At 46.2% G+C, this 27653-nt stretch overlaps 2 protein-coding genes and 1 pseudogene across 2 annotated transcripts; 2 read left to right on the forward strand and 1 right to left on the reverse strand.

Annotated features, from left to right (window-relative positions):
- Nucleotides 1-2432: 2432 nt before the first annotated feature.
- On the forward strand, nucleotides 2433-8574 carry LOC123431498 (protein AAR2 homolog). Its single transcript, XM_045115318.1, has 14 exons — nucleotides 2433-2624; nucleotides 2763-2845; nucleotides 3424-3481; nucleotides 3899-3958; nucleotides 4461-4590; nucleotides 4710-4936; nucleotides 5355-5447; nucleotides 5530-5601; nucleotides 6464-6496; nucleotides 6624-6764; nucleotides 7431-7487; nucleotides 7828-7914; nucleotides 8042-8110; nucleotides 8218-8574. Exons 1-13 carry the CDS (start codon nucleotides 2514-2516, stop codon nucleotides 8075-8077), a joined length of 1188 nt encoding a protein of 395 aa, XP_044971253.1. The 5' UTR covers nucleotides 2433-2513; the 3' UTR covers nucleotides 8078-8110; nucleotides 8218-8574.
- A 523-nt stretch (nucleotides 8575-9097) lies between these two features.
- On the reverse strand, nucleotides 9098-11230 carry LOC123431409 (annotated as a pseudogene).
- A 9909-nt stretch (nucleotides 11231-21139) lies between these two features.
- Nucleotides 21140-26808, forward strand: LOC123431499 (LRR receptor-like serine/threonine-protein kinase RGI1). The gene is given in 3 exon segments (XM_045115319.1): nucleotides 21140-24818; nucleotides 25992-26381; nucleotides 26384-26808. Coding segments are annotated over 3 exon segments (3456 nt in total). The 5' UTR covers nucleotides 21140-21835; the 3' UTR covers nucleotides 26467-26808.
- The last annotated feature ends 845 nt before the right edge of the window (nucleotides 26809-27653 follow it).

A 27653-nucleotide genomic window follows, 5' to 3' on the forward strand; every position in this document is an offset into this window, starting at 1 on the left:
GGTCCATGGCGTCTGGCCCTTTGCCACATCAGAGACTCGGCGGGTCAGCCGGTCATGCAGGCCCGTACCAGACACCAGGGACCTTGGCATCTCCATTGCAAACCAGACGTCAGGGATGTTGGCATCATGAAAGGAGGTTAGATTGGATTTTTTTTATAAAAATGAGGTCAATTCTGGATTTTCTTAGCCTCATAGGTCAAAAGAAAAAGGGAAATTCTAATCAGCAGCGTGTGCACGGCTGCCTTGGCATGCGGCGGGACACGAAGACAACCTTTATGCATGCAAACTAGTACACAAACACATTAGCAAAGATTCTTTTAATGTTGAATTTTCAAAAACTTTTATCTCTTAAACTATAAATCCAACTGACGATCCGTTTTCGCCGTTAGCTTTCTAGCAACGAGATCTTCAAAACTAGATCCCATGTCGACATGTTTCGACAACTTTTTTTTCGTCGATAGTTGCCAGATTACTATTATTTAATTGTTAGATTATGAGACACTTAATAGCCACATTTAATTAACTTTGTTGTCAACTTGACAACCGTGTGTATAGATTTTTTGCAACTACGCTTGCTTAGTACTTCCTCCGTCCCAAAATAAGTGACTCAAAAAGTAGTGTAAAATTGAGTCATTTCTAAGTCACTTATTTTGAGACGGAGGAATTACTTACTAATATGACAAGTAAGTGCAGCAAATGTGATAAGTACGAGCAAAAAAAATAAGTATGACCACGTGAGATCAACAATCTTTGCACGAAACGACATCAAAAAATATGGCAATTAAGTTATTTTTATTGGGCAAGTAAGTGGTTAATAATATCGCAACTGAGTGAAACAATGTGGCAATTACGAAAGGAAAAAAAAAGTTTGTCGAAACATGTCAACATGGAATCTAGTTTCGAAGATCTTGTCGTGACAAAGCCAACGATGAAAACAGATCATCGATTGAATTAGCGGTTTTAAAGATAAAACCTTTTGAATTTCAAAAGTTAGAGAGAATCTTTCGGTGATGCATGTGCATGCGGGCCGCCGCATGGGAGCACGAGCATGCGGCACTGCTGCATAGTTGACTCCAAGAAAAAAATTGTCCTTAGAATGCACAGTAATCTCCCAGGGCCCACGAGGGATCCCCTCCACTAGGGATTATGTACATCCGAATTTCTATACCTACTAATAAAGCACCTATTGCTTTTGTGGTACGTCATTAAATTTATCCCTAAAGTTCGTCAAAATTAAACACCAATGCCACCCGTAAGTGACAAAAACTATTCGTTATTTGAACTTCGACTCGGCTCTTTCTAAAGCACGTGCTTTCCGTATTTTATCAGAAGTACAAGGTTAGTTGAACCGGTTGGGTGCGTGCTGTCCCACCCTCGAGACCCAGGTTCGATCCCTATCGCGGCAGAAAACCCTTTTTGTTCTTCTATTTCGCATTTTTCTACTTTTTTTCTCTTTTGCCTTTATTTCGATAAACTTTGCACAAATGTTAATCATAGGTTAAAGAAATGTCAAATTTATAGACAAAAAATTTCCATATATACAAAAAAATGTACAGTGCGTGTGGACAGTAAATAATATATTTTTCTTTTATTTTGAAAAATATTAATCATGTATTTAAAAAACTTTAAATGTGCATAGAAAAATGTTTCCGTTGTATAAGAAAACATATAAAAAATATATAATGTACATGGAACAAAGTAGACATAAAAAATAGAACTTTTCAAAAATGTTAATAGTGTATTTGAATAATGTAAAACATGTATAGAAAAAATGTTCATGATGCATACAAAATATGTAAAATGTGTATTAAAAAAATTAGACATCAAAACTCAATAATGTTTCTGACGTCACACGCAAAAGAATATTTCTAACGTATAAAAAATATACAATGTTGTTTATACAAGCTTTACGTAAAAAAATGGCTTAACTTTGATTATTCATATATAGAAACTATTTCTCTAATTATTTTTTTAAGAATATCGATATTCATACGCAACCTGGAACATTTGGTATGCATGTACTTACAAATTGATTGTTTTCGATGAAGCTATCTAATATGTTTGTAACCAAATTAAGACTTTACTTAGATCACAAATGCAAACACATATATCAGCAAAATAAAAATAATATTTTTATGCATATGCTATCATTAATTAACAAAACATACTTTGTCATTTTTATCATAATTCAAATAATGTTCATGCATTTCAAAAAGTGTCCTAAAATTTTAAGAACATAATGTGATTATCACAATTAGAGATTATGAATTTTTTTCTCCCGTTGCAACGCACGGGCCTTTTTCTAGTTAATCTACAAGTGTACATCCGGATTTAACCACATGACACATGAGCACGAATCAGTTTTTTTTTTTTTTTGAGGCGCGAATGTGCTGGAAGGCCTTGCAAGGGATTTGGGCCCATCGTCTCTCTTGTCCAGGCGGCGGCTCGCTTCCTGCCTCTCTCCCCTCCCACCGCCGCCGGTGAGCAGCGAGCGACGCCGAGAGCTGGCCGCCATGGCGGCGCGGAGGATGGACCCCGAGGCGGCCACGGAGCTAGCGCGGAAGGGGGTCACCATCCTGCTCCTCGACGTGCCCCAGCACACCGTCCTCGGCGTCGACACCCAGGTACGCCACGCCCCCCATGCTCCGCTACGCTTCGATTTGATGCATCGGGTTTGACATCCATCCATGCTCTGCTTCGATTCGATTCGATTCGATTCGATTTGATGCATCGGGTTTTCCTTTCCATGCTGCTTCCTCAAGGTCTTGTCGGTCGGCCCCAGGTTCAGAGGGATCAAGATGGTGCCCCCAGGCCCGCACTTCCTCCACTACTGCTCCCCCAGCAGGTACGTACCAAGTTACAAAACATGTCTAACCACCAACCCTTTTAGGCCTTGTTCGGTTTCTTCAGATTTCAAGGGGTTTGGAGGGGATTGAGAGGGATTAAATCCCCTATAAGTCAGATTCCACCTAAATCCCCTCCAATCCCCTTCTGGAAGGGATTAACCCAACAAGGCCTTAACGATTTGATTTCATGCAAAGAAAGAAATGTTTCTACCATCTATCAAATTCTTTAGCTGCTGCTGTACAAGTATCAGCGATTCTATTCTGGTGACAATGCACTAGAGTATAGATATATATATGATGCAATGCAAGCCTGCCGTATGCCTGTATCGACAACAAGTTTCATGCCACGCTACTAGATCCAAGCTCGCTTTATGGGCTAGTTCCCCTCTTCTGTTTGATGACCCCTTAACCCGTTTCCTGAAAACTGCTGTCCACTCTTACATTTGTCAAGCAGTTTGTTCATTTTACTCACATGCTCTCATGATTGACCTTGTTCGGTTACGGATGATGCCGTTATGCCGTGGAAAGCGATATCCCCACGTACTGATCATTCATCCACTATCTTCAACCCTTTCAGGCATGGGAATGAGTTTGCACCTACTGTTGGATTCTTCCTCACCACTCACCCGTCTCAGGTACTCCTTTTATTGCACCCGTTTCAGGCAGATAGTCTCGTATTACATCTCTCTAGTTTATATGTTCCCCTTTTATTGTCTACTCCAGTTTGACAGTTTGTGGCATAACTGATGTTGTAACTTCTTAAAACTACAATTACATGTATATCTCAGTCTGAATCACATAACTCAGAGTGCCTCATGTCTATTTATGTATCAAGCTTCACATTTCCTGTCCATAGAGTGGTGGGTGAAAAATAGTTAGGAAACCAATGCACTTGGAAGGTGTACTATACTTGCGAAAGACAAGAACCAAACAAAATTTCTCATTCTGTGTTGTAATTTTTTAGCGGTTGGATATTTTAGCTGTCAGAACTCTCTAATAGTTACACATAATTGCTTGTTTACTTGCACTCATCTCTGGCCTGATTTTTCCAGGTGGTCGTTCGAAAATGGCATGCGCAAGAGGAGAGATTAGTGAAATTATCAGAAGAGGAGGTGATATCTTTGATCATATTGGAATATTTGATATATTGCAGGCCACCTTATTGCTTTATCTTCTCATATGTTTGTAACATCCATATAGTTCCCTTAGCTTCTTACACACAGTACATCACTTGAGACTATACTGGTACTGGATGGGACGGTAACCAGTGTTAAAAGGCAATAACCTTACAAATAATTAATTCAGTTGATGATAAAAACAGAGGTTGTATTGCCCCAATAGGATTAGTACTAAACCTAAATGCCTAATCTACTGGATCTGCACCATATAAAAAATGCCCCTAAATTATGTTCAACTTGTCTTCCTTGCAGCTGTTGTATAATCAGTATATGAAATATGGAATGCATAAAGTGTATCTGTCCGGTGTGTCAAAATTGCAGCATATTCGACGTAGATGACCTTGCTGTTATTGACTGGCACAACATAGCACAACTCAAACTAGAGATGCATTTGATTTATCTTCGGGCAATGATACTAAAGTTTGTTTTCTGGTAGGAAATCAGATACTCTGAAGCAGTAAAACGTTTCGAGTTTGATGATCAGCTTGGACCATACAATTTGGACTCTTTTGGTGACTGGAAACAACTTTCAAGCTACTTATCACAAAGTGTTATCGAACGCCTTGGTAAGCTCTATTTTCTCTCGTACCCTTAGTAGTTATAGCCTTATGGGGCAGCCCTTAGTTATGACATTTTTTATAGAATCGATGAAGGAATTAGTGATTATGTGTCTTGATTTGTACAGAGCCAATTGGTGGGGAAATTACAATTGCATTGGAGACATCATGGATGGATAGAGCTCCCCAAACAGAGATGGAGAGACGATTAATGGAACAACTTAGAGAGGACAAATTTGCAAAGAAAGCCCCCACACAGCCTGAGCGGAGAGGATGCTACTACACAACTATCCCTGCTTCGGTTAAACACAGGAACATTTCTGCAGATGAGCTGACTTTGCTGAATTTGGACAGAGTAATGCTCTTATTATATTGTTTGGTACAGCTAATCTTATCAGCATGTACCTGGTTTTTTATATCTTCCTTTTCCCACAATATATTTCCTGCAGCAATACCTTGTCTGATGTGAACACGTCTCTATTACAATTTGAAAATGTTTGGCGCTACATGTGAACGCAACAACCTGAATTTGAATAGTACAGGCCAGTTAGCACAGCAACTAAAAGCAATGGGAAAACATTAGTTTGCTGCCTTTTGTCCATTCAATCACAATTCCATCAATTATACTAGAATCTGCAAATAGGCATCATAGCTTGCCGCTACTGGTGTTTTGCTCAAATTAATTCCTCTTATAGGTTCCCATGCGTAGAAAACACTGAGTTAACAAGCTGTACCTATATTTGTTGACGAGTCTGTTCTACTTCTCATCTCAGACAAGCTTGCTGGAGACTGTCCTGGCCAAAAATTATCAAGGCCAAGAAGATTTACTCTTGGGGGAGCTGCAGTTCTCGTTCATAGCGTTTATGGTACTGCAAGCAAAACTAAACAATTGTTAATACGTCTTATTTATTATGTGGCTCTGTTCTCTAATGTATTTGAGTTGTGTAGATGGGACAGTCGCTGGAGGCGTTTATGCAGTGGAAAGCATTAGTCAGTCTTCTTTTGAGCTGCAGTGAAGCTGTAAGTACTAATATTTTCTATCTCATGTAGCATCATTATTCTTGCTCCTTCAGTATTGATGGTTAAAACGTATACATCCATCTCCTCTGTAGTATTTACTATTCTGGGTTTGGAAAATCATATGGAACTAGCTGGTTACCCAAATGACCCTGGCTCGCTTTTCAGAACTCTGACCCATTTCAGCCCTCAAATAACCCCTTTTGGCTCAATATTATTTATTCCTTTTGATCCCAAAGAAGGTTGGATGCTGGTGAACAAATTGCAAACCTGAGAGATTAAACCAAGTTTCAGGGTGAGAAACTGAAACTGACCAGGTTCTGGTATACAGTACAGCCCCATAACAGTTTGTGAAAATCTGGTGGTAGTCTGGTCAAGAAGCAATCTTACCTAAATATATTCACAGTTGAACTGCTAAATACCGTGACATCATTATTTGTTGGGCCTATACCAAATTTTCTTTTGGTCCCCGCCTTGGTTTGACATTTTACTATCAGTGCTTTGCTTGCAACCATGCCTTTTTTCTTCGTTCCATTTTAAAGCGAGATATGTTACGCAAGCAAATCATAGTTTGAACTCCATCTCAGAGCGTATATCGATTAAGCTGCTTCTATATGTGATTCAGTCAAATTCCTTGAATATACTGTGTTCTAAGTTTTAACAGCCCATTGTTAGTGTAGTATAAAGTAGTGTATACTTGATATGGAAAGTGTGGGGAAATGAAAAAAAAAGAGATATCGAGATGTGATCCTTTTGAAAATATATTGCACATCTGCACTATGTAGTATATGCCATTATATTCTCTCTTTTCTGATCCAAAGTGATTATATTCTTAATTAATTCTTTGTCTCTTTCTCCCTGGCAGCCACTTCATACAAGGACACAAATGTTTGTAAAGGTATCATGTGACCGTATTTGTTGTTCACTTTTTGACCCGAGGCATTTTTTCGTTGAATTCAGCAGGCAATGCAGTTGAACCTTGAGGACTAAAAGGAGTTCCGTATGTCTCGTTTTGTTGTGTGCAGTTTATAAGGGTTATTTACTATCAATTCAAGCATGGCTTTCAACGTACACATGATTCCAGAAGTAGTGACGACAAGGGCAACTCTTTGTTTCTGGATGAAGCATGGTTTTCAAGAGACATATTTCTTTACCGGCTTTCGAAGGTAATTTGTTATAATCTTCATGGACAGTGCTGTTAGTAGCGATATCTAGTTGTACACACCTCTGAAGACAGATATCCAATGTCACTTTACCGTAAGATTAGTTTCCCTGATACATCTGATTATCAGTTCCATGACTTTGTTTTCTTGTCCACTATTGATACTGTTGTGAAGGGAAAGTAATTGCTCAGTAAAGTTCCTGTCCAGTTTTTTTATTCTTATTCTATTCATATGGCAACACCTTTCGGCCCTGGCATATGTAATTATGTAAACAACAAGAACTGTTGAACTGCTGGAACTCTGGAAAGTAAACAGTAAGTTAACTTTGCTCAGATAAATGTAGCTGGGTGAACTCTTTTTTCAGCTATATCACTTTCATGGTCTACTTTGGAATGGTTGTAGTATTTCATCATATGCCATTTGTTATCCTTTTGCTCTAGCTTCTGATTGTATTTGTTCCTGTTTAATGCTTAAAACGGCTCATATACCGAGACGTATCATACACATAATAAACAAGCCAGCAGTGTTAATTTTGTTCCCCGTAGCTTGTGAAATTGTGACTCTGGAAAATCAGAGTTACTTACATATACTTCCAAAATATGTTTGATATCTTGTATTTGAATTTTCTTGTCTGCAAAATAATTTATTTCTCTCAACTGTCCTTGTCAGGATTTCTTGACAGTAATATTTGAAGCTCAAGTCGTGGATGGAGACCTTCTGTCATGGGTTAGCATTCTCGAATCCTCTCTCTCTCTCTCTCTTAACTGTTTACATGTACCCTGGCAGCATAAGCGAGGCCGTGCCCTTCCTGTTTTTCTGCTATCTCACCAGCCCATGCATGAATTGCGATTTGGTTATTTATAAGGCACTGGATTATGATGCATAAATAACGAAATATTGGATCAGTAAGTTGAAACCAATAGCAGTATAGCATGCACCAATTGAGCAGCACTAACTGTCGCCGCTGAAAAAATGTTGAGGATATATGTCATATATTACTGCTGTGCACTTTGTGGAAAAATTCTAAGAAGGTGGATATTTGTAACATCTCCCCTTTCATATCCAGGCTAGGAAACTTAAGATGCTCCTGGAGACCACGTTCGGATGGGATCTCGAGAACAATGCTGCGAACCTTATCGATGAGGACGACGAGGTAAGTCGGATCATGAACAAGCAACAATTCAAAAAAAAAAAGAACAGAAAAAAAAGAGGACAATAAGACAACGCTAGTCTCTGCTACATTTGATTTGCTTGATATTCTTCTTCTTTTCCGAATGCAGTTTGCTCCCGTGGTCGTGGAGATGGATGGCTCCTAGGGTGCGCACATTCCACCGAATCTCATGATGACGGTACGTGGCAAACTACATGGATGCTTGAGAAGCATTGTGCGGCGGCCCATTTTGCTTCTGGCACCTTGAGGATGTTGGCTAAGGTTTGTTGGCCGCTGTTTGTGCAGGGCGCGCCGTTTTAGCGAGTCACAGAGGGACATGGTGAGCTCTGAGCTGGTTGGCCGGCTACTCTTGTGAAGATGGAGATTAGTAGCAGTAGCGCATCCGTTTAAATTGAAGCGCCAAAACGTCTTGTTACATTAGGAAGGCACAGAGGATGCCTGCTTCTACTTTCAGAAAAGAAGGATGGACACTTGCTTTGCACCAGCGTTGGAGTAGCTCCTTCCCCATACGTTGGGCTGTAGATATACTAGTGAGGATCTCCAGCTTCTTCCTGGTTGCATCGGTAGGACAGTACTGAGTTTCGTGGGCTTATGAGCTTGCTCTCCAACATGGCATGGAAACGAAAAAGTTTTTCTGGATAACGCGAGACATTTCTCACACCATATTCGGTATAATCCCTGGGCATAATCGCTTGGATAATCTAATTTCGAAACGCAAAAACAAACTGGTGAGAAATAAATAAATTTAAAGTGCATTGCGAGTCAATTTGCACACATTTTTCTTTTCTTGAACCGTGTCAGTGCCATCAAAGCTACAGAGTGCATTGAGCTTCAGCGGCCGGCCGGTGTGGAGCAACAAAAATGACCCACTTGTCTGTATGAATCTTCCCTGTGCCTAAAAGCATCTTCAGTAGATGGTTCAAAATTTGACGGTCCAAAACCGATGATGTAAAATTTGGACCGTCAAAAAATGCGTTTTAGAGCTCGAAAAAAGCACAACTCCAACAGATGGTCCAAAAGAGCAACTTCAATAGTAGATGGTCCGAAATGAAGATTAAAATTTCTTAAAACGACAAACTACTAGTCCATTCAACATAGTTCAAACATCAAATTCAACATAGTTTCATACATGAACTTCAACTACTACTTGAAAGTACTAGATAAACTACTCATCGTCGGAGCTGCGGAACTGCTCCCAGAACTCCTCCTTCTTTGGGTCGTCGCACCCCTCCTCCTCCTCCTCTGAGAAGTCTGCCCAGTCCTCCTCGAAAGAGGACTCGATGGGGATCACCGTCGAGGGACCGGCCTCGTCCTCCTTCTTCTTCTGCTCCGCCTCACGCTTCCAGTAGTGCTCCAGCTCGGCCTGGACGTACTCCGGATGCTCCCGAGCAAACCTCGCCATCGCCTCCTCGTCGGTCTCGTCGGCATTGACGACAATCGACGACTTCTTCTTCGTTGTGATCTCCTTCATCTTGATGCCCGGCGGCACAAGCATCTCCGCTTCCACCCGACTCTCGACATCTGGGAAGTTGAGGTGCTCCCGAGGCCTTTCGGCACGCCACACCGCCACGTCTTAGGCACGCGTGGCCTCGTGGGCGGAGGGGTACGTGCCGATCCACCAACGCCTCCCGGCATCGGAGAACTCCACTCCCCAGTTACCGGAGGGGTACGTGTCGATCCACCAACGCCTCCCGGCATCGGAGAACTCCACTCCCCAGTTACCGGAGGGGTACGTGTCGATCCACCAACGCCTCCCGGCATCGGAGAACTCCACTCCCCAGTTACCGGAGGGGTACGTGCCGATCCACCAACGCCTCCCGGCATCGAAGAACTCCACTCCCCAGTTACCGGAGGGGTACGTGCCGATCCACCAACGCCTCCCGGCATCGGAGAACTCCACTCCCCAGTTACCGGAGGGGTACGTGCCGATCCACCAACGCCTCCCGGCATCGAAGAACTCCACTCCCCAGTTACCGGAGGGGTACGTGCCGATCCACCAACGCCTCCCGGCATCGGAGAACTCCACTCCCCAGTTACCGGAGGGGTACGTGCCGATCCACCAACGCCTCCCGGCATCGGAGAACTCCACTCCCCAGTTACCGGAGGGGTACGTGCCGATCCACCAACGCCTCCCGGCATCGGAGAACTCCACTCCCCAGTTACCGGAGGGGTACGTGCCGATCCACCAACGCCTCCCGGCATCGGAGAACTCCACTCCCCAGTTACCGGAGGGGTACGTGCCGATCCACCAACGCCTCCCGGCATCGGAGAACTCCACTCCCCAGTTACCGGAGGGGTACGTGCCGATCCACCAACGCCTCCCGGCATCGGAGAACTCCACTCCCCAGTTACCGGAGGGGTACGTGCCGATCCACCAACGCCTCTCGGCATCGAAGAACTCCACTCCCCAGTTACCGGAGGGGTACGTGCCGATCCACCAACGCCTCCCGGCATCGGAGAACTCCACTCCCCAGTTACCGGAGGGGTACGTGTCGATCCACCAACGCCTCCCGGCATCGGAGAACTCCACTCCCCAGTTACCGGAGGGGTACGTGCCGATCCACCAACGCCTCCCGGCATCGGAGAACTCCACTCCCCAGTTACCGGAGGGGTACGTGCCGATCCACCAACGCCTCCCGGCATCGGAGAACTCCACTCCCCAGTTACCGGAGGGTTACGTGCCGATCCACCAACGCCTCCCGGCATCGAAGAACTCCACTCCCCAGTTACCGGAGGGGTACGTGCCGATCCACCAACGCCTCCCGGCATCGGAGAACTCCACTCCCCAGTTACCGGAGGGGTACGTGCCGATCCACCAACGCCTCCCGGCATCGGAGAACTCCACTCCCCAGTTACCGGAGGGGTACGTGTCGATCCACCAACGCCTCCCGGCATCGGAGAACTCCACTCCCCAGTTACCGGAGGGGTACGTGCCGATCCACCAACGCCTCTCGGCATCGAAGAACTCCACTCCCCAGTTACCGGAGGGGTACGTGCCGATCCACCAACGCCTCCCGGCATCGGAGAACTCCACTCCCCAGTTACCGGAGGGTTACGTGCCGATCCACCAACGCCTCCCGGCATCGAAGAACTCCACTCCCCAGTTACCGGAGGGGTACGTGCCGATCCACCAACGCCTCCCGGCATCGGAGAACTCCACTCCCCAGTTACCGGAGGGGTACGTGCCGATCCACCAACGCCTCCCGGCATCGGAGAACTCCACTCCCCAGTTACCGGAGGGCTTCTGCCTCACGTCGAAGAAGCCCGACTTGCCCTTCGGCGTCTTCTTCGGCGCCATCGGAGAGCGGTGGAGCGGCGGAGGCGTGCGGCCGGAGCGATGGCGGACGGAGCCGGGCGGGGCGAATGGGGCGGCGACGCACGGGGCGGGTCAGAGCTACGGCGGGAGGGCCGGGGCCGGGCGGAGTTGCGGCGTACGGACGGGGCGGGGCGGACGGGGGGGGGGCGGCGTGCGCTGCGGCCGCGGCCGGATCCGCGGCGGGCGGGCGACGGGGCGGCGTGGAAACAGCGGCGGGGGGCGGGGCGGGCCCGGATCTGATGCGGGTGGTGTGCGGCGGTGGACGGGCGGGAGGTCGCAAGCGGGCGGGAAAGGAAATGAAGTGGCGATTGGGCGTTCGCGGGCAACGGATGGTTTTGGACCAGATGCATCTCGTGACGTAAATTTACACCGCAGGTGTTGCATTTTACATCACGAGGAGGCCGCGGTCTAATTTTTTTTACATATAAACCGTCTGTTGAATCTGCGTTTTTTTTTACCTCAGACGATCTAAAAATTAGTTACTTTTATATTTAGACCCTAAGCAGCGAGCAGGCCTGGTTAGCTTATTTACCTTATTACTTATTCAGTGGTAAGGGAATCTACCGCCGTCACGTGGCTGCCGCCCTCATTAACCTCGGTATGGCCGTAGTACGTAATTAATTAATGTGGAGACGTGGCCACGCACGTGATTACCAGTTTACCACCATAGTAGCACCTTTTTACCTTTACCCGACAATTTTTACTGCGGCTGGTACGAGTAGCTCTCGTGTCACATGGCCGCCTGCATCTGCACCAGTAGTAATTACCATGGCTTGCATCTGCAGCTGATGCTGGCTCTCGTGTCGTCTCACGTGATTACCACCATATTCTATTTTTGTTTTTTACCTTTACCCAACATTATTTCTCAGTGCAGCTGATCCTAGTCACGAATACTGCTGGATCTTTCTACTTCCTCAATCACATTTTGTAAGGCATGTGTGTTTAGTTCGTCAATTTAATTTATATAAAATATATTGTTTAACTAAAAACTATATCATTAGAAAATAAAACATTTAAAGTTTCTAATGATACATTCTTTGTAATGTATGCCTCTTGTTAAGTTGATCAAATTGACGACCTAAATAAACGTGTCGGACTTATAAACTGAAATGGAGGAAGTAGTTTTTATCGCTCGGCCCCAAATGTAAATTTAACCTGCGCTGGTACGGCGGTAAAAAAAAAACACACCGGAGCAAGTGGCGCTTGGATGATCCACCGAGGCGACGATATTCGCGGCCACTGCGCTGCGTTGGGATCTACAGTACCTCTGTGGATCTCCGGCGGTAATTTACCTGCTGCCAGTCGTACCATGTTTTTTTTAACAGTTTCCGGTCAGAGGAATTTTTACAGCTCGATGCGATGCGATGGGCGGCGTAGTGGTGTGTGTGTGTCGTGCATCATCCACATGCGGCCGCGTGATCCCATGAGTTTCCTTCCTTGGGGTTTTCACAGTTTGCTCTAGAGATGGAGCATGTCTTGGCATCGATTCCGTCTCCTCTTACCCTTGTTACTTACATCTGCTTGTGTAACCATAATATTCCATCAAAATATCCCATCTAGACCAGTCCCCCCCTCCCCCCGCGTCGCCTCCTCCTCTGGCGACTCGGGGGTGAACCCACTCGCACCGTCGCCGGCACCTCTCCGACCTCCTCCCCGCTATAATTATAATAATATAATTATTATTATAATTCCTATATCAAGATAATCATTTATTATCCATGCTATAATTGTGTTGAATCAAGACTTAGATACATGTGTGGATACATAGACAAAACACTGTCCCTAGCAAGCCTCTAGTTGGCTAGCCAGTTGATCAAGGATAGTCAGGGTCGTCTGACTATGTACAAGGTGTTGTTGCTTGATAACTGGATCACATCATTGGGTGAATCATGTGATGGACTAGACCCAAACTAATGGACGTAGCATGTTGATCGTGTCATTTTGTTGCTACTGTTTTCTACGTGTCAAGTATTTATTATTATGACCATAAGATCATATAACTCACTGGCACCAGAGGAATGCTTTGTGTGTATCAAACGTCACAACGTAACTGGGTGACTATAAAGATGCTCTACAGGCATCTCCGAAGGTGTCCGTTGAGTTAGTATGGATCAAGACTGGGATTTGTCACTCTGTGTAACGGAGAGGTATCTCGGGGCCCACTCGGTAATACAACATCACACACAACCCTTGCAAGCAATATGACTTAGTGTAAGTCACGGGATCTTATATTACGGAACGAGTAAAGAGAGTTGCCGGTAAACGAGATTGAAATAGGTATGCGGATACTGACGATCGAATCTCGGGCAAGTAACATACCGAAGGACAAAGGGAATGACATACGGGATTATATGAATCCTTGACACTGAGGTTCAAACGATAAGATCTTCGTAGAATATGTAGGATCTAATATGGGCATCCAGGTCCCGCTATTGGATATTGACCGAGTCCATCGGATCATGTCTACATAGTTTTCGAACCTGCAGGGTCTGCACACTTAAGGTTCGACATTGTTTTATGCGTATTTGAGTTATATGGTTGATTATCGAATGTTGTTCGGAGTCCCGCGTGAGATCACAGAGCAACAAAAATGACCCAAGATGTGTGCATGAATCTCCGGCGGTAATTTACCTGCTGCCAGTAGTACCATGTTTTTTTTTACAGTTTCCGGTCAGAGGAATTTTTACAGCTCGATGCGATGCGATGGGCGGCGTAGTGGTGTGTGTGTGTGTCGTGCATCATCCACATGCGGCCGCGTGATCCCATCAGTTTGCTTCTCCACAGTGGGGTTTGGTTTTCACAGTTTGCTCTAGAGATGGAGATGGAGCATGTCTTGTCTTTCCGTCTCCTCTTACCCATCCTTGTTTACTTGGTACTTCACCCGTCTCAGAATTTTTGTTGTCTAGAAAAAGATATCTCTAAATACTAAAAAATGTTTAGATATATGCAAGACAAGATTTTTGAGACGGAGGAAGTACCAGTTAACATAACGTATCATGATTCTACCACCTCTGCTTGTGTGGTGTGGTGTGGTGTGGTGTTGCGGCTTAATCAGCTCAGTCGTTGGGTTGATCATACAACCGTCCATATTATTCACAACACTGCTTCATAGGTATGATTCAAGAGGACAAATAAATAAATCCGTTACCTAAACTAAAATGTTTAGGCCCCCTTGGGAACGTACGGAAAATATACTACTAGGAATTTTCAAGGATATGGTTCCTACATACTAGTCAAAAATTCTTTGCTGTCGTTTGGAATGAAGGTACCGTTATCCGATACTCCTTGAAAAATTCCCATGCATGGAATTGGTCGTTTCGTAGGAATTGTTTTAGGAGTAAACCAAACATGAACGTGGTCCTACCCTACCTCATGAATGGTCTTAAGCTTTCACGTGGTTTTGGTTCATGTGGGAATCCATAGCACGTTGCATCTCACGCTCCCGCTTTCTCCCTACTCCTATATTTTGATTTCCTGTTCTTCCAAACGAGGCCTTACTAATCTCTAGAGAAAATACAAAGATTTTATGTCTATTCACATTAATGCATCGATATAACAAGAACTTGCTAGGATAAGTGCCTCGATGCGAGCTACCCCTGCTGCACCTTGTAGAGAAGGGTGGTGATGGACCACATGTTGTCAAAGATGTCGATGTTCCATTGCTTCGAAATCCATCACTCTGTCATTGAAGAGGTGCCTTTGTTCGAGAGGTGGACCGGATGGAGTGGATGGTCTCTAGTGCCACCTATCCGTGAAACCTTTTCTGCCAACCAGAGACCTAGCACGTCGATTAGAATCCCCCTCTCCCCATGTTTAGATGATATGCTTATGGCTACATAGCTCTCATGATCAAGTCTGGGATCAAGCTGACTTCAAGTTTAGTTAAACGTTGAAGGTTTATCTCTAGAAACGGTTATGGCCTATGACACATCTCTCTACCCATAAAATCCTAATATATATATCTGTTTTAAACAAAATTCAACATGCCTTTGACATGGATAAGGACTTGTCCCGTGAAGGTGAATTGGCTTGCCTCCCCTTCAAAATTCAAATAGGACATTTATAAAAAAAAACAAAAAAAATGTTAAAATGCAATGGGCTTTTGAAAATGGGAGATGGGAGGGTCAAATTTGAAAAGCATAAAAAAGATAAATCATAGGATTTACTAACTTGCAATTTTTTTCACAATTCGACAACACTCAGAAATTTCTTCAATAAAACAATCCTCTACCTCTCCCATCTTTTTTTTGGCAAACCCCGAGTCCAAGATGTCAACGACGTGGAGCAGCAGATCCAAATGAGTGAAGGTGAGACGAACAATTAGGGTTTAGAGTTGGTGGTTTTACCTGATATTGTGACGGAACTAAAGAAAAAGCAAATAGACGTGATATGGATGGTAATTCTAGATTTCTTTTTGAGGTTTTCTTTACAAAAATATTCATAATCTAGCAGCGCGGAAAAATATTCTAGCATGATTGCTTTGCCATCAATATTTGGCAAGCCAAATGTTGGCAATGCTAAGACTTACCAAAAAATGTCAACTTTATGCGAGACTGGAAAGATAAGTATATAACCAACCGACCAACCAGTTAGTTGTCAATATTTAGTGCAATGTCAAATATTGGCATTGCCAATTTTTGGCAACAAACCAGTTATGTTCTATCTCTCTTTGTTGGACACGAGACGTGAACAAAAATAATATGGTTTCCCAAGTTTTCCCTTTGATGTTTCTGGTCATTTCTATGAATTACATGATATTTCCATGTCTATTTTTCTCTTAATTTTTTATGATGACCCTTTGTTTTTCGAAACTACTTTCTGGAATTTTTCAGCATTTTTATGAAATGAACCGGGGTTCAGGCATATGCCAGCCATCTTTTGTGCTGTTCATTAGGGAAAAGTGCAGGTTTAGATAATTTTCAGATTTATAAGGAATCCCTGCCCCACCCACCCACTTTGCCCACCTCCCATGCAATATTGTAAAATAGGAGAACAAGATTCATCCCTAATTTTAAGTGTAGAAGGTGTTTGCCTTTCTTAATTTTTTATGGAGCAGCATGAGATGCGGTGGTGTTTGACTCCTCCAGCCCAATGGTGGTGTCTTGAATGCAACCATGCATGCATGGACGGACGATCGGATTGACCTCACACGATGTCTTGTCGCTGTCCCAGGAGGAACATCTGGCCGTCCAATGGGGCCCCCATCCCTATGCTTTTTCTGTCTACATGCCCTTTAATTTCCCAAAACCTGGAACTCTAGCATGACATGACCCAACCAATATCGATTGACACCCCCAACAAACTCAAACTTTTTTGACCAAAAGTTGGTCAGCTGGCCCCAAACTCCACTGTTCATAATTACATATACTATTACTTGTATTTTTATTTTTATCAACAAGAATAAGTTGCGCAACAGTTACAATGAAGAATTGACTCCATTGCAAGTAATCCATGAAAAATTCTACTCCCTCCGTTCATAAATATAAGTTTTTTTAGAGGTTCCACTAATGGACTACATACACATGTATATAGACATACTTTACAATATATATTCGCTCATTTTGCTTCTTATGTAGATCCTTAATGAAATCTCTTAAAAGACTTATATTTAAAAATGAAGGAAGTATCTCTTTCATAATGCGTATGGGTCGTCGCGCCCCTCTATTTGTCGGAACAATGAAGGATTAACCCAATCACAAGCCATGCATCTTTGGCGCCTATCGGTTCCTTATGCTCCACACCATGCCTCAAAAGAAACCCAGACATTTCAAATTATATAGTAGTAACACTTTTGAGATTCGATGCTTTTCTTGGCTCACAATTTTTGACCAGCACCCCAGGCCTAACGTGGCTCCGATTTAAGTAGGCGCCCACACGGCTCAAACCCCCAGATTGGGAGCAGTATTCAACTGGTGTAGGGTCAGTCGACAAACAGAGTTAGAGTAAGTAGCCAGTGTAATAAACACTGTCAATGCAGCTAGGATTAGACAGGAATGGTTAATTAATTTGGAGGAGCAAGATAATTAAGTACCATCAGCAGCTAACGTGGTGAAAAGCTGCTGCTGAATTATGTTAACTATTATCCACACACAATCACACCCCATCTTCATTGTAAGCTGTAACATTTGGTTTTAGCTTTGTGCATTGTTTGCTCCATGCATATTTGCGAAAGCACCCCTGCTTACCAATTTTTTTTTACTATAAGTACATGATGTAGCACGAGACCACACAACACAAATGATTTGGAGCACGAAAACTCTATACGCATTTTCTCACGCTACAACTTAATTTGTTGAAGTCAGACCACACAACACAATGATTTGGAGCGCGAAAACTCTATATACATAGCAGGTGTAACTTTGTTGAAATCACGCTTACAGCAGAAAATCAACAACCATTCTCTCACGCAAAAGAGCGCGTCGCGATGAGGAAACAGAATATGAAAGAAAATTGGGTACCAAGATGCAAATGTGACTTGACCTGATGTTAGCTAGAGAGTGATCTCTTTTACCTCTTTGTTTGACCTATCTAATTAACCCATTGGTCTCACACTTTAATTGTGCGTTTGATGCTCCATGTCGAGGGGCCTCATGTTCATCATCCATCCATGCATCCTAGCCGTACATTCTTTCCACAACCACAAGATTTTTCATTTACTGAAAAGGATGGACAGTAACATGCATAGCAGTAAAAGTTGTTGATTAATTTCTCTCATAACCGAGTGGCATCACTCGTTGGCGCCACTACCGGTTTCAGTTTCAGTACTACATACTCGATTAAACAACTAACTGATCTTGTTTAGGCTGCCGCGCGCGCTGCGTGATCCAATGAATAACCCATGCCGGCATACTGACATGTCCATGGCTTACCTGCCGGTAGTGCTGTTTCTATCTTATCTTAATCTAGGCTGGGAATCTACCGTACGTGTCAAGTTGACAAGCAGGCTGAGTTGACACCATGCATTCTCTATTCCTAAATAGCTATAACTCACTGTTTAATTTTTTTAGTCATGCATGACACATAAGCAAGTATGCATGCAATCTATAAATAACATGTTTTACATTACTCTACGCATGCAATGATGCCCACATTCATAAGTAGTTTTTTTACACTAGAGTTCATACTTCATATTTTGTTAGATATTACATTTTAACTATAATTTTCATTCTCTCTTTATATATACGCTTTGTATTTTATTGTTTTTCAGCTTACATATGTTTTTCATTAGTTTTAATATTTTTTATAACAATTATTTATTCATTTTTAGTAATGTTTCCGCAGCAACGTGCGGGACATCATCTAGTTTTAGAGAAAAGACGCAGCCAACGAGTAGGGTGCTAGCCTAATCTGATTTTGAATTAACAAAGCAATCAACCAGACATGATACAACTGCAACATACAACAAAGATCAAGAACACTAAGCGGCAAGATACATAGGCGGTGGAAGTAACTTACAAAGCCTCAAACACTTCACGTGGGAAGGATCTTACAACGGACAACAAAGTTGAAGAACTCGAGGTCCTCCTACGCGACTAAACATGGACAAAAGCAAAGCCGACTCTCTAAAGGGAGTGAAGATGCACCAACAAAACATGCCATCACCAAACAGTAAGGACGTTGGCAAGGCACAACCATCCATCTCCGTCTTTCAAGGAGGCCACAACCTCCTCGCCTGGATCGCAAGGCGTCGCACCGTTGAAGGCCGGAAAGTTTCCATGAACATGGACGGAGGCCCCCGTAACGAAGGGGCAGGATCATAACACACCAAATGTGTCAACGAGGTTCTACCATAGGAAGGCACACTAAACAACCCATGGCTAGAACATGACGAAGGAAAAGCAAAGGCTTAAACGAGGTAGGGCATGCCACCGGTAGCTCTCAATGAGCGCACATAGTGCCCATGACCACTCAACCCTCAAGGCGACGCCTTCAAGAAGGTCACAGCGTCAAGGACGACGCCGCCGCCCACCAAAGTTAGGGTTTTCACCCAAGAGGCTGAGAGGAGGGGAGTGAGGGAGCAAACCTTGACCAACGTCTCCAAGAAGAATAGCGGCACCATTGGGCATCGTTGTTGGTGTGGACGGATGGAGCCGACCTAGGGGTTTCCCCCAATCCGGATTTTCCTCTACCAGCTTCGCCCGTAGCCAGGGACCCAACAAGCCACACCGACGTCACCAGGAACCATCATGAGAGAAGCACACCGAGCTGGGGCAGAGGACAACTGCCATATATGGCATCGCCGGCCGCCGGAGTAGCCACGTGAGACCCTGGTCCACCGACGACCCATCGGTCGCCCGACCAGATCGCCGGAACCATACCAACCCCACTGCTTGCCGCATAAAAAAGGAGCCTCGTTAGAGAGGCTGCCGCCCAGATTTAGTGCTCCCCGATGCAAACCAGAGCCGCAAAGGGCCCGTCGCTGCAGTCCCCGGCTGCGCCACGGGCTTGCCCGATGCCAACCTCATGCGGCGGTGAGGGGGGAGGGGGAACGGGGGGGGGGGGATGTGTTATGGATGATGATTTAGGATCAGTTGTTGACACCATGCATGGAGAAAAAATGGGCATTATTCACAATGGCAGATTATCTTGTTTCTTAGAGAATTGCAATTATATTTGATCCCATGATGAAAACTATGGAATTTAGTTTGTATGTGCTGTGTACTTTAGTACTTGAGATATGGTTAAATGACAGAAATATAGTACTACCTCCGTAAGTTTTTATAAGACATTCTTAGAGTCTATGCCATTGTAAAAAAAAAGTCTTATATGAAGTTATAGAGGAAGTACCAACTAATTAACCGAGCCATTTTAGTTCGAGTCTCGCCTTTTCAATTTTTGACTCGTTGGCCTCTCGATGTCACTCAGATGCATCTAAGTGTTCGCACATTGATGTAAATAGCGTAGAAACTCTGCTCGTCGGTATAGCCGTGTTCACTACGCAGCGTGGCCCCGATGATTTAAGAAGAGGTTACATGTGATGTGCTCTACACAATGGAAGAATGAGCCACGTTAATTTTTACCAGAGGCCGCCATTGCTGGTTTTCCTCACGAATAGACAAAAGCTTTGCGGATCATTGTATAAAAAGTGAAAGAGTTTGCCATGTCATACGGGAACTTATCTCTTATGCATTTTCTAGGATTTAATCACACTTTCCGTCCACTAAAAGTGCATCATTAGCTAAATTTACAGCACAAGACATGCGTGTACTACTAATGTAAAATCTTTTCATGCATATTTTGTTTTGCGGTAGAGCCAGGTTATGTGCGATGATGTGCTATACATGATGAAGTGAGGAGCCATGTAAAGTTTGTCCTGGAGGCCACAATAGGGGATCATCACATTGAAAGGAAAAAAGAGTTGTCGCATGACTGCTGAAAGAAGACTATTTTCATCGCATTTACTAGGATTTAATTATACATTTGCGGGTACATTATTGTTGGCCATAGCTAAATTTAGAGTACACCTCAGTAGGTTGAATGCACACATTCTATGAACACATAGATATAATGTTAACGTAAACTCTTTTGGTGCACATTTTCTGGGATTTTAGTGCTACTTTTGCCTTCATTTGAGCAGGGGCTTTTAGTTGGTAAGGAACGATCTCTTCCCCCACAAACCGCTGAAAAGCCAGTCACTATTATATATCATAATATCAGTCGTCTGCTTGAGCTTCACTCAGCAACAAGTCAAAAAACCATCAACCAACAGCAACACCTTACACCAGCTGCGGCACATATCACTAGTACCACTCTTCAACAAAGATTCGTGCTTAAACCCCAGCTCCTCTGCCTTGGCGTACACTTGAGAGCTGAGGGAGTAGGTTTAGCACTAGTAGCCAGCCAGCCATAATCAAATCAAATTGAAGAAAAAGGCCAGCAAGCTGAGCTTAATTAAGCTCCCATTGTCAGTGGTAGCACCGCATTTGAGTTTCTTAATCCCTCTCTTTCCCTCCCTCCAATGCACACCCACACTCTATGTTTCTCTCTCTATGCTTTGAAATTAGGCACACTCACACTCTATGTTTCTCTCTCTATGCTTTGAAATTAAGCACACTCACACTCTATGTTTCTCTCTCTATGCTTTGAAATTAGGCACACTCACACTCTATGTTTCTCTCTCTATGCTTTGAAATTAGGCACACTCACACTCTATGTTTCTCTCTCTATGCTTTGAAATTAGACACACTCACACTCTATGTTTCTCTCTCTACACTTTGAAATTAGGCACACTCACACTCTATGTTTCTCTCTCTACACTTTGAAATTAGGCACACTTACACTCTATGTTTCTCTCTCTACACTTTGAAATTAGAGAGAGAGAGAGAGACCGACAAACAAACAAACAAAGAAAGAGCTTGGATGTTGAGAAGCCCAATGCATCGATGCAAGAACCCTACCCTATTCTTTCTTTCATTCTTTCATTCATGGAGGAGAGGACACAAGCAAGCAAACACCTTTGAGAGTTTTGAGGAAGAGATAGAGAGAGAATCCTAGAGAGAGAGAGAGAGTGTGTGAGAGAGAATCCTAGAGAGAGAGAGAGAGAGAGATTGCCATCTCTCTCCGTCCATAGGCAGGGCTGGCATAGAGATGGTGGTCATAGTGTGTCGTGCACGCAGTCGCAGTCGCAGTGCCCCAGCCCAGTTTTTGATGCCGCTGCTGCCGGCGACGACGGCAACCCCCCCGATGCGCCACCTCCTCCTCCCACTCTTACTCAACCTCCTCGTCCTCCTCACCTCCACCACCGCCGCCACTCCCTCCTCCCCCAACACAAACACAGAGGTCGCATTCCTCTCCTCATGGTTGGCCGCGTCCCCCTCGCGCCCGCCGGACTGGGCCCCGGCCGCCTCGTCCCCGTGCAAGTGGTCGCACGTCGCCTGCGACGCCGCCGGGAAGGCAGTTGTTTCAGTCGCCTTCCAGTCCGTGCACCTCGCCGTGCCGGCGCCCTCCGGCCTCTGCGCCGCGCTGCCCGGGCTCGTCAGCTTTGTCGTGTCGGACGCGAACCTGACGGGCGGCGTGCCTGAGGACCTCGCGCTGTGCCGCCGCCTCGCCACGCTTGACCTCAGCGGCAACTCCCTCACCGGCCCCGTCCCGGCGTCGCTCGGCAACTTGACGGCGCTCGAGTCGCTCGTGCTCAACACCAACCTGCTCTCCGGCCCTATCCCGGCCGAGCTCGGCGGCCTCGCGGGGTCGCTCAAGGGCCTGCTGCTCTTCGACAACCGCCTCTCCGGCGAGCTCCCCGCGGAGCTCGGCGCGCTGCGGCGGCTCGAGTCCCTCCGCGCCGGTGGGAATCATGACCTCTCCGGCCCGATACCCGAATCCTTCTCCAAGCTGTCCAACCTCGCCGTGCTCGGCCTCGCGGATACAAAGATCTCCGGCCAGCTGCCGTCGTCGATCGGCAACCTCAAGAGCCTCCAGACGCTGTCGATATACACCACCATGCTGTCCGGCTCCATCCCGCCGGAGCTGGCCCTCTGCGGGAACCTCACCGACGTGTACCTCTACGAGAACGCGCTCTCCGGCGCGCTCCCGCCCGAGCTCGGCGCTCTCCAGAGCCTCCAGAAGCTGCTCCTGTGGCAGAACGCGCTCACGGGACCCATCCCGGACAGCTTCGGCAACCTCACCTCGCTCGTCTCGCTCGACCTCTCCATCAACTCCATCTCCGGCGCCATCCCGCCGTCGCTCGGCCGGCTGCCGGCGCTGCAGGACCTGATGCTCAGCGACAACAACATTACCGGCACCATCCCCGTGCTGCTCGCCAATGCGACGTCGCTCGTGCAGCTGCAGCTTGACACCAACGACATCTCTGGCCTCATCCCGCCGGAGCTCGGCCGGAGCTTGACCAACCTGCAGGTGCTGTTCGCGTGGCAGAACCGCCTCGAGGGCGCCATCCCGGTCACGGTCGCGTCCATGTCGAGCCTCCAGGCGCTCGACCTCTCGCACAACCGCCTTACCGGCGCCGTGCCGCCGGGGCTCTTCCTGCTGCGCAACCTCACCAAGCTGCTAATCTTGTCCAACGACCTCTCCGGCGTGATACCCCCGGAGATTGGGAAGGCGGCTAGCCTAGTGCGGCTCAGGCTCGGCGGCAACCGCATCGCCGGGGAGATCCCCGCGGCCGTGGGCGGGATGAAGAGCATCGTCTTCCTTGACCTCGGCAGCAACCGCCTCACCGGCGCCGTGCCCTCCGAGGTCGGCGACTGCTCGCAGCTCCAGATGCTCGACCTCAGCAACAACACGCTCAACGGAGCCCTGCCGGAGTCGCTCGCCGGCGTGCGCGGCCTGCAGGAGCTCGACGTCTCGCACAACCAGCTCACCGGCCCCGTGCCTGAATCATTCGGAAGGCTGGCGGTGCTGAGCCGTCTCGTCCTCGCCGGCAACGCGCTGTCAGGCACGATACCGGCGGCGCTCGGGCGGTGCCGCGCGCTCGAGCTGCTCGACCTCAGCGACAACCGTCTCTCGGGCACCATCCCGAACGAGCTCTGCAGCCTCGCCGGCCTCGACATCGCCCTCAACCTCAGCCGCAACAGCCTAACGGGCAGGATCCCGGCGAGGATATCGGAGCTGAGCAAGCTGTCCGTGCTCGACCTGTCCTACAACGCGTTCTCCGGCAGCCTCACGGCGCTCGCCGGGCTTGACAACCTCGTCACGCTCAATGTGTCGCAGAACAACTTGTCCGGGTACCTCCCGGACACGAAGCTCTTCCGGCAGCTCTCGGCGTCCAGCCTCGCCGGGAACTCGGGGCTGTGCACCAAAGGCGGCGACGTGTGCTTCGTTGGCGTGGACGCCGACGGGCGGCCGATGTCGGTGACCGCCAGCGACGATGCGCAGCGCGCGCACCGGCTGAAGCTCGCCATCGCGCTGTTGGTGACCGCGACGGTGGCGATGGTGCTCGGGATGATGGGCATACTGAGAGCGCGCGGAGGCAGGGGCGGGGGCGGGGGCGGGAGCAGCGACTCGGAGGCCGGCGGCGGGGAGCTCGGGTGGCCGTGGCAGTTCACGCCGTTCCAGAAGGTGAGCTTCTCGGTGGAGCAGGTGGTGCGGAGCCTGGTCGACGCCAACATCATCGGCAAGGGCGTGTCCGGCGTGGTGTACCGGGTGAGCCTGGACTCGGGAGAGACCATCGCCGTGAAGAAGCTGTGGCCGGCCGCGTTCAAGGACGCCGGGGCCGGGCGGGACTCGTTCTCGGCGGAGGTGCGCACGCTGGGCTCCATCCGGCACAAGAACATCGTGAGGTTCCTCGGTTGCTGCTGGAACAAGAGCACGCGGCTGCTCATGTACGACTACATGGCAAACGGCAGCCTCGGCGCCGTGCTCCACGAGCGCGGCGGCGCGCAGCTGGAGTGGGACGTCCGGTACCGGATCGTGCTGGGGTCGGCGCAGGGCCTGGCCTACCTGCACCATGGCTGCTCGCCGCCGATCGTGCACCGGGACATCAAGGCCAACAACATCCTCATCGGCCTCGACTTGGAGGCCTACATCGCCGACTTCGGCCTCGCCAAGCTCGTCGACGAGGGCGCCGATTTGGGCCGCTCCTCCAACACCGTCGCCGGCTCCTACGGCTACATCGCCCCCGGTATGTCAACTCATGTACATGTACAGTAGTAGTATATTGTATTTAATTATGTCAACTCATGTATATAGTACATCTTACCTTATTTTACTACTAATATAGCAAATATTGCTTCTTGCCGCCGTACGTCATTTAAATTGCCCCTAAAATTGATTAAAATTACCCACCAATGGCACCTATAAGTCATAAAAAACGTTTCAAACAGAAAAATCTCCGGACTGTGCCGGCCCATGTAGGCACCTTCTATATTACGCTCTAGCCGTTGAAAAAAGATGCATCACACCTATTTGGATCGGCCCATGCGTGGGTGCCTGTTTTTTTGGTTTAGTTCTTTTATTTTTCTTTTTAGTTCCATTTTGTTTTTGTACTTTAAATAATTTAGAACTTTAAATAACTTTTCTAAATTTTAAGAAACTGAGAATTTCGAAATAAAATATTAAAGAAAACATATTTTTTTGAGAATTCAAAAACTACTGAGGAGTTTTGAAAAATATTTGCATATACAAAAAATGTTTAAATTTTAAGAAAATGTCCATAAAATATAAAATTCAATGATTTTAAACAAAAGTCTGTGTAAAAATCTTAAAAAAAAATTGTGCCTCTGTTTTTAGTCTCATTTTTTATTTTAATTTTTCCGTTCCATTTTTTAATTTAAATAATTTAGAACTTTGAAATTTTTTGCAATTTATAAAACTGAGAATTTTGAAATAAAAGTTTGAAGAAAACATAAAATGTTTGTGAATTCAAAAAATGCTCGTGGTTTTTGTAAAAATATTCACATATTCAGAAAAAAGTTCACAATTTTAAGAAAAATGTTGGTGAAAACAATAAAAGTCCATGATTTTAAAAAAAGTTGTGTATTATTTTTTGAATGCAGTTGAAAAAAAATGTTTGCTAATTCAAAAAATGTTCATGCATTTCAAGAAATGTCCTAAAATTTTAAAGACGTAATATGATCAGCATCATTGAAGATTTATTTATTTTTCTCCCGTTGCAAGCTCTTTTGCTAGTAGTATTTAATTATGTCAACTCATGTAATGTACCCTCCATATATATATATATATATATTTAATTCGGATGTCAACTCATGATTGATGAACACTAGCTCATGATTGATGAACACTAGCTTGAGGATGATGTAGGACTCTGACTGATGGATGCATGCATACATTGCAGAGTATGGATACATGCTCAAGATCACGGAGAAGAGCGACGTGTACAGCTACGGGGTGGTGGTGCTGGAGGTGCTCACCGGGAAGCAGCCCATCGACCCGACGATCCCGGACGGGCAGCACCTGGTGGACTGGGTGCGGCGGCACAAGGGCGGCGCCGGCGTGCTGGACCCGGCGCTGCAGGGGCGGTCGGACACGGAGGTGGAGGAGATGCTGCAGGTCATGGGCGTGGCCCTGCTGTGCGTCAGCCCCGTCCCCGACGAGCGGCCGGCCATGAAGGACGTCGCCGCCATGCTCAAGGAGATCCGCGAGGAGTACGCCAAGGTCGTCGACGTCCCCCTCAAGGCCACCCCGACGACAATGACCACGTCGACGTCCAACACGCCGCCCTGCCCTGCCCTGGGACTGGGAGTAATAGCAGCAGCAGCAGCTTCTCCGCCATCTACTCTTCATCCAAGGCCAAATCGCCATTCGATTGACTGATCCTAGGCAGGCAGGCGCCAAATTTCATTTTCGTCATGCTGGTTTACTTGGCTCGGCTGTACGTGTAAATGGTTTTGGTTGGTTGCAATGGTGACACCACTTCATCTTCATCTTCATCTTCATTACTGTAAGTTCACGACTTAGGAAGAATTACTTTGAGGCTTTTTCTTTTCTTCTTCTTCTTCTTCTTCTTCTTCTTCTTCTTTTATATTTGATTTGATGTGTTGAGGAGCTAGCGTTGAATAAAGATCCCAAAGAATCATGCCATGCCATGCCATGCCATGTCATCTATGTGTGCAAGTTTCTTCAAATTTATACAAGGACTACTTTGTTTGGTACAAGATCAATGGTGCAGCTAGATCTACTTGTATAAATTTCAGGGACGGGCTATAGAGAAATTGGTGATTTGAAGCAAATATGTAAAATGCTTTCCAGACTAGTGCCGGCCCCTATGAGCTCATCAAGCCGGCCCGGAACATACATATTTCTTGGCCCAGGCCAGTTCCTTGCTAGGGTCGTTGTTACTCCACATTACATATACTCCATCTAGAAATGCATGGGAAGCACTACTGCAGAATCTTATGTTACGATCCATCTTCCTCTCTGCATCACTTTTCATGTAACCATCATCGTTGTAACTAGGCTCGATCCATCTTCCTCTCTGCATCACTTCTCATGGAACCATCATCCTTTGTAGCTAGGCTCGATCCATCTTCCTCTCTGCATCACTTCTCATGGAACCATCATCGTTTGTAGCTAGGCTCGATCCATCTTCCTCTCTGCATCACTTTTCATGGAATCATCATCGTTTGTAGCTAGGCTCGATCGATCTTCCTCTCTGCATCACTTCTCATGGAATCATCATCGTTGTAGCTAGGCTCGATCCATCTTCCTCTCTGCATCACTTCTCATGGAATCATCATCGTTGTAGCTAGGCTCGATCCATCTTCCTCTGCATCACTTCTCATGGAATCATCATCGTTGTAGCTAGGCTCGATCCATCTTCCTCTGCATCACTTCTCATGGAATCATCATCGTTGTAGCCAGGCTCGATCCATCTTCCTCTCTGCATCACTTCTCATGGAACCATCATCGTTTGTAGCTAGGCTCGATCCATCTTCCTCTCTGCATCACTTTTCAGGGAATCATCATCGTTTGTAGCTAGGCTCAATCGATCTTCCTC

This window comes from Hordeum vulgare, chromosome 2H, assembly GCF_904849725.1.
Source record: "Hordeum vulgare subsp. vulgare chromosome 2H, MorexV3_pseudomolecules_assembly, whole genome shotgun sequence".
Lineage (NCBI taxonomy): Eukaryota > Viridiplantae > Streptophyta > Magnoliopsida > Poales > Poaceae > Hordeum > Hordeum vulgare.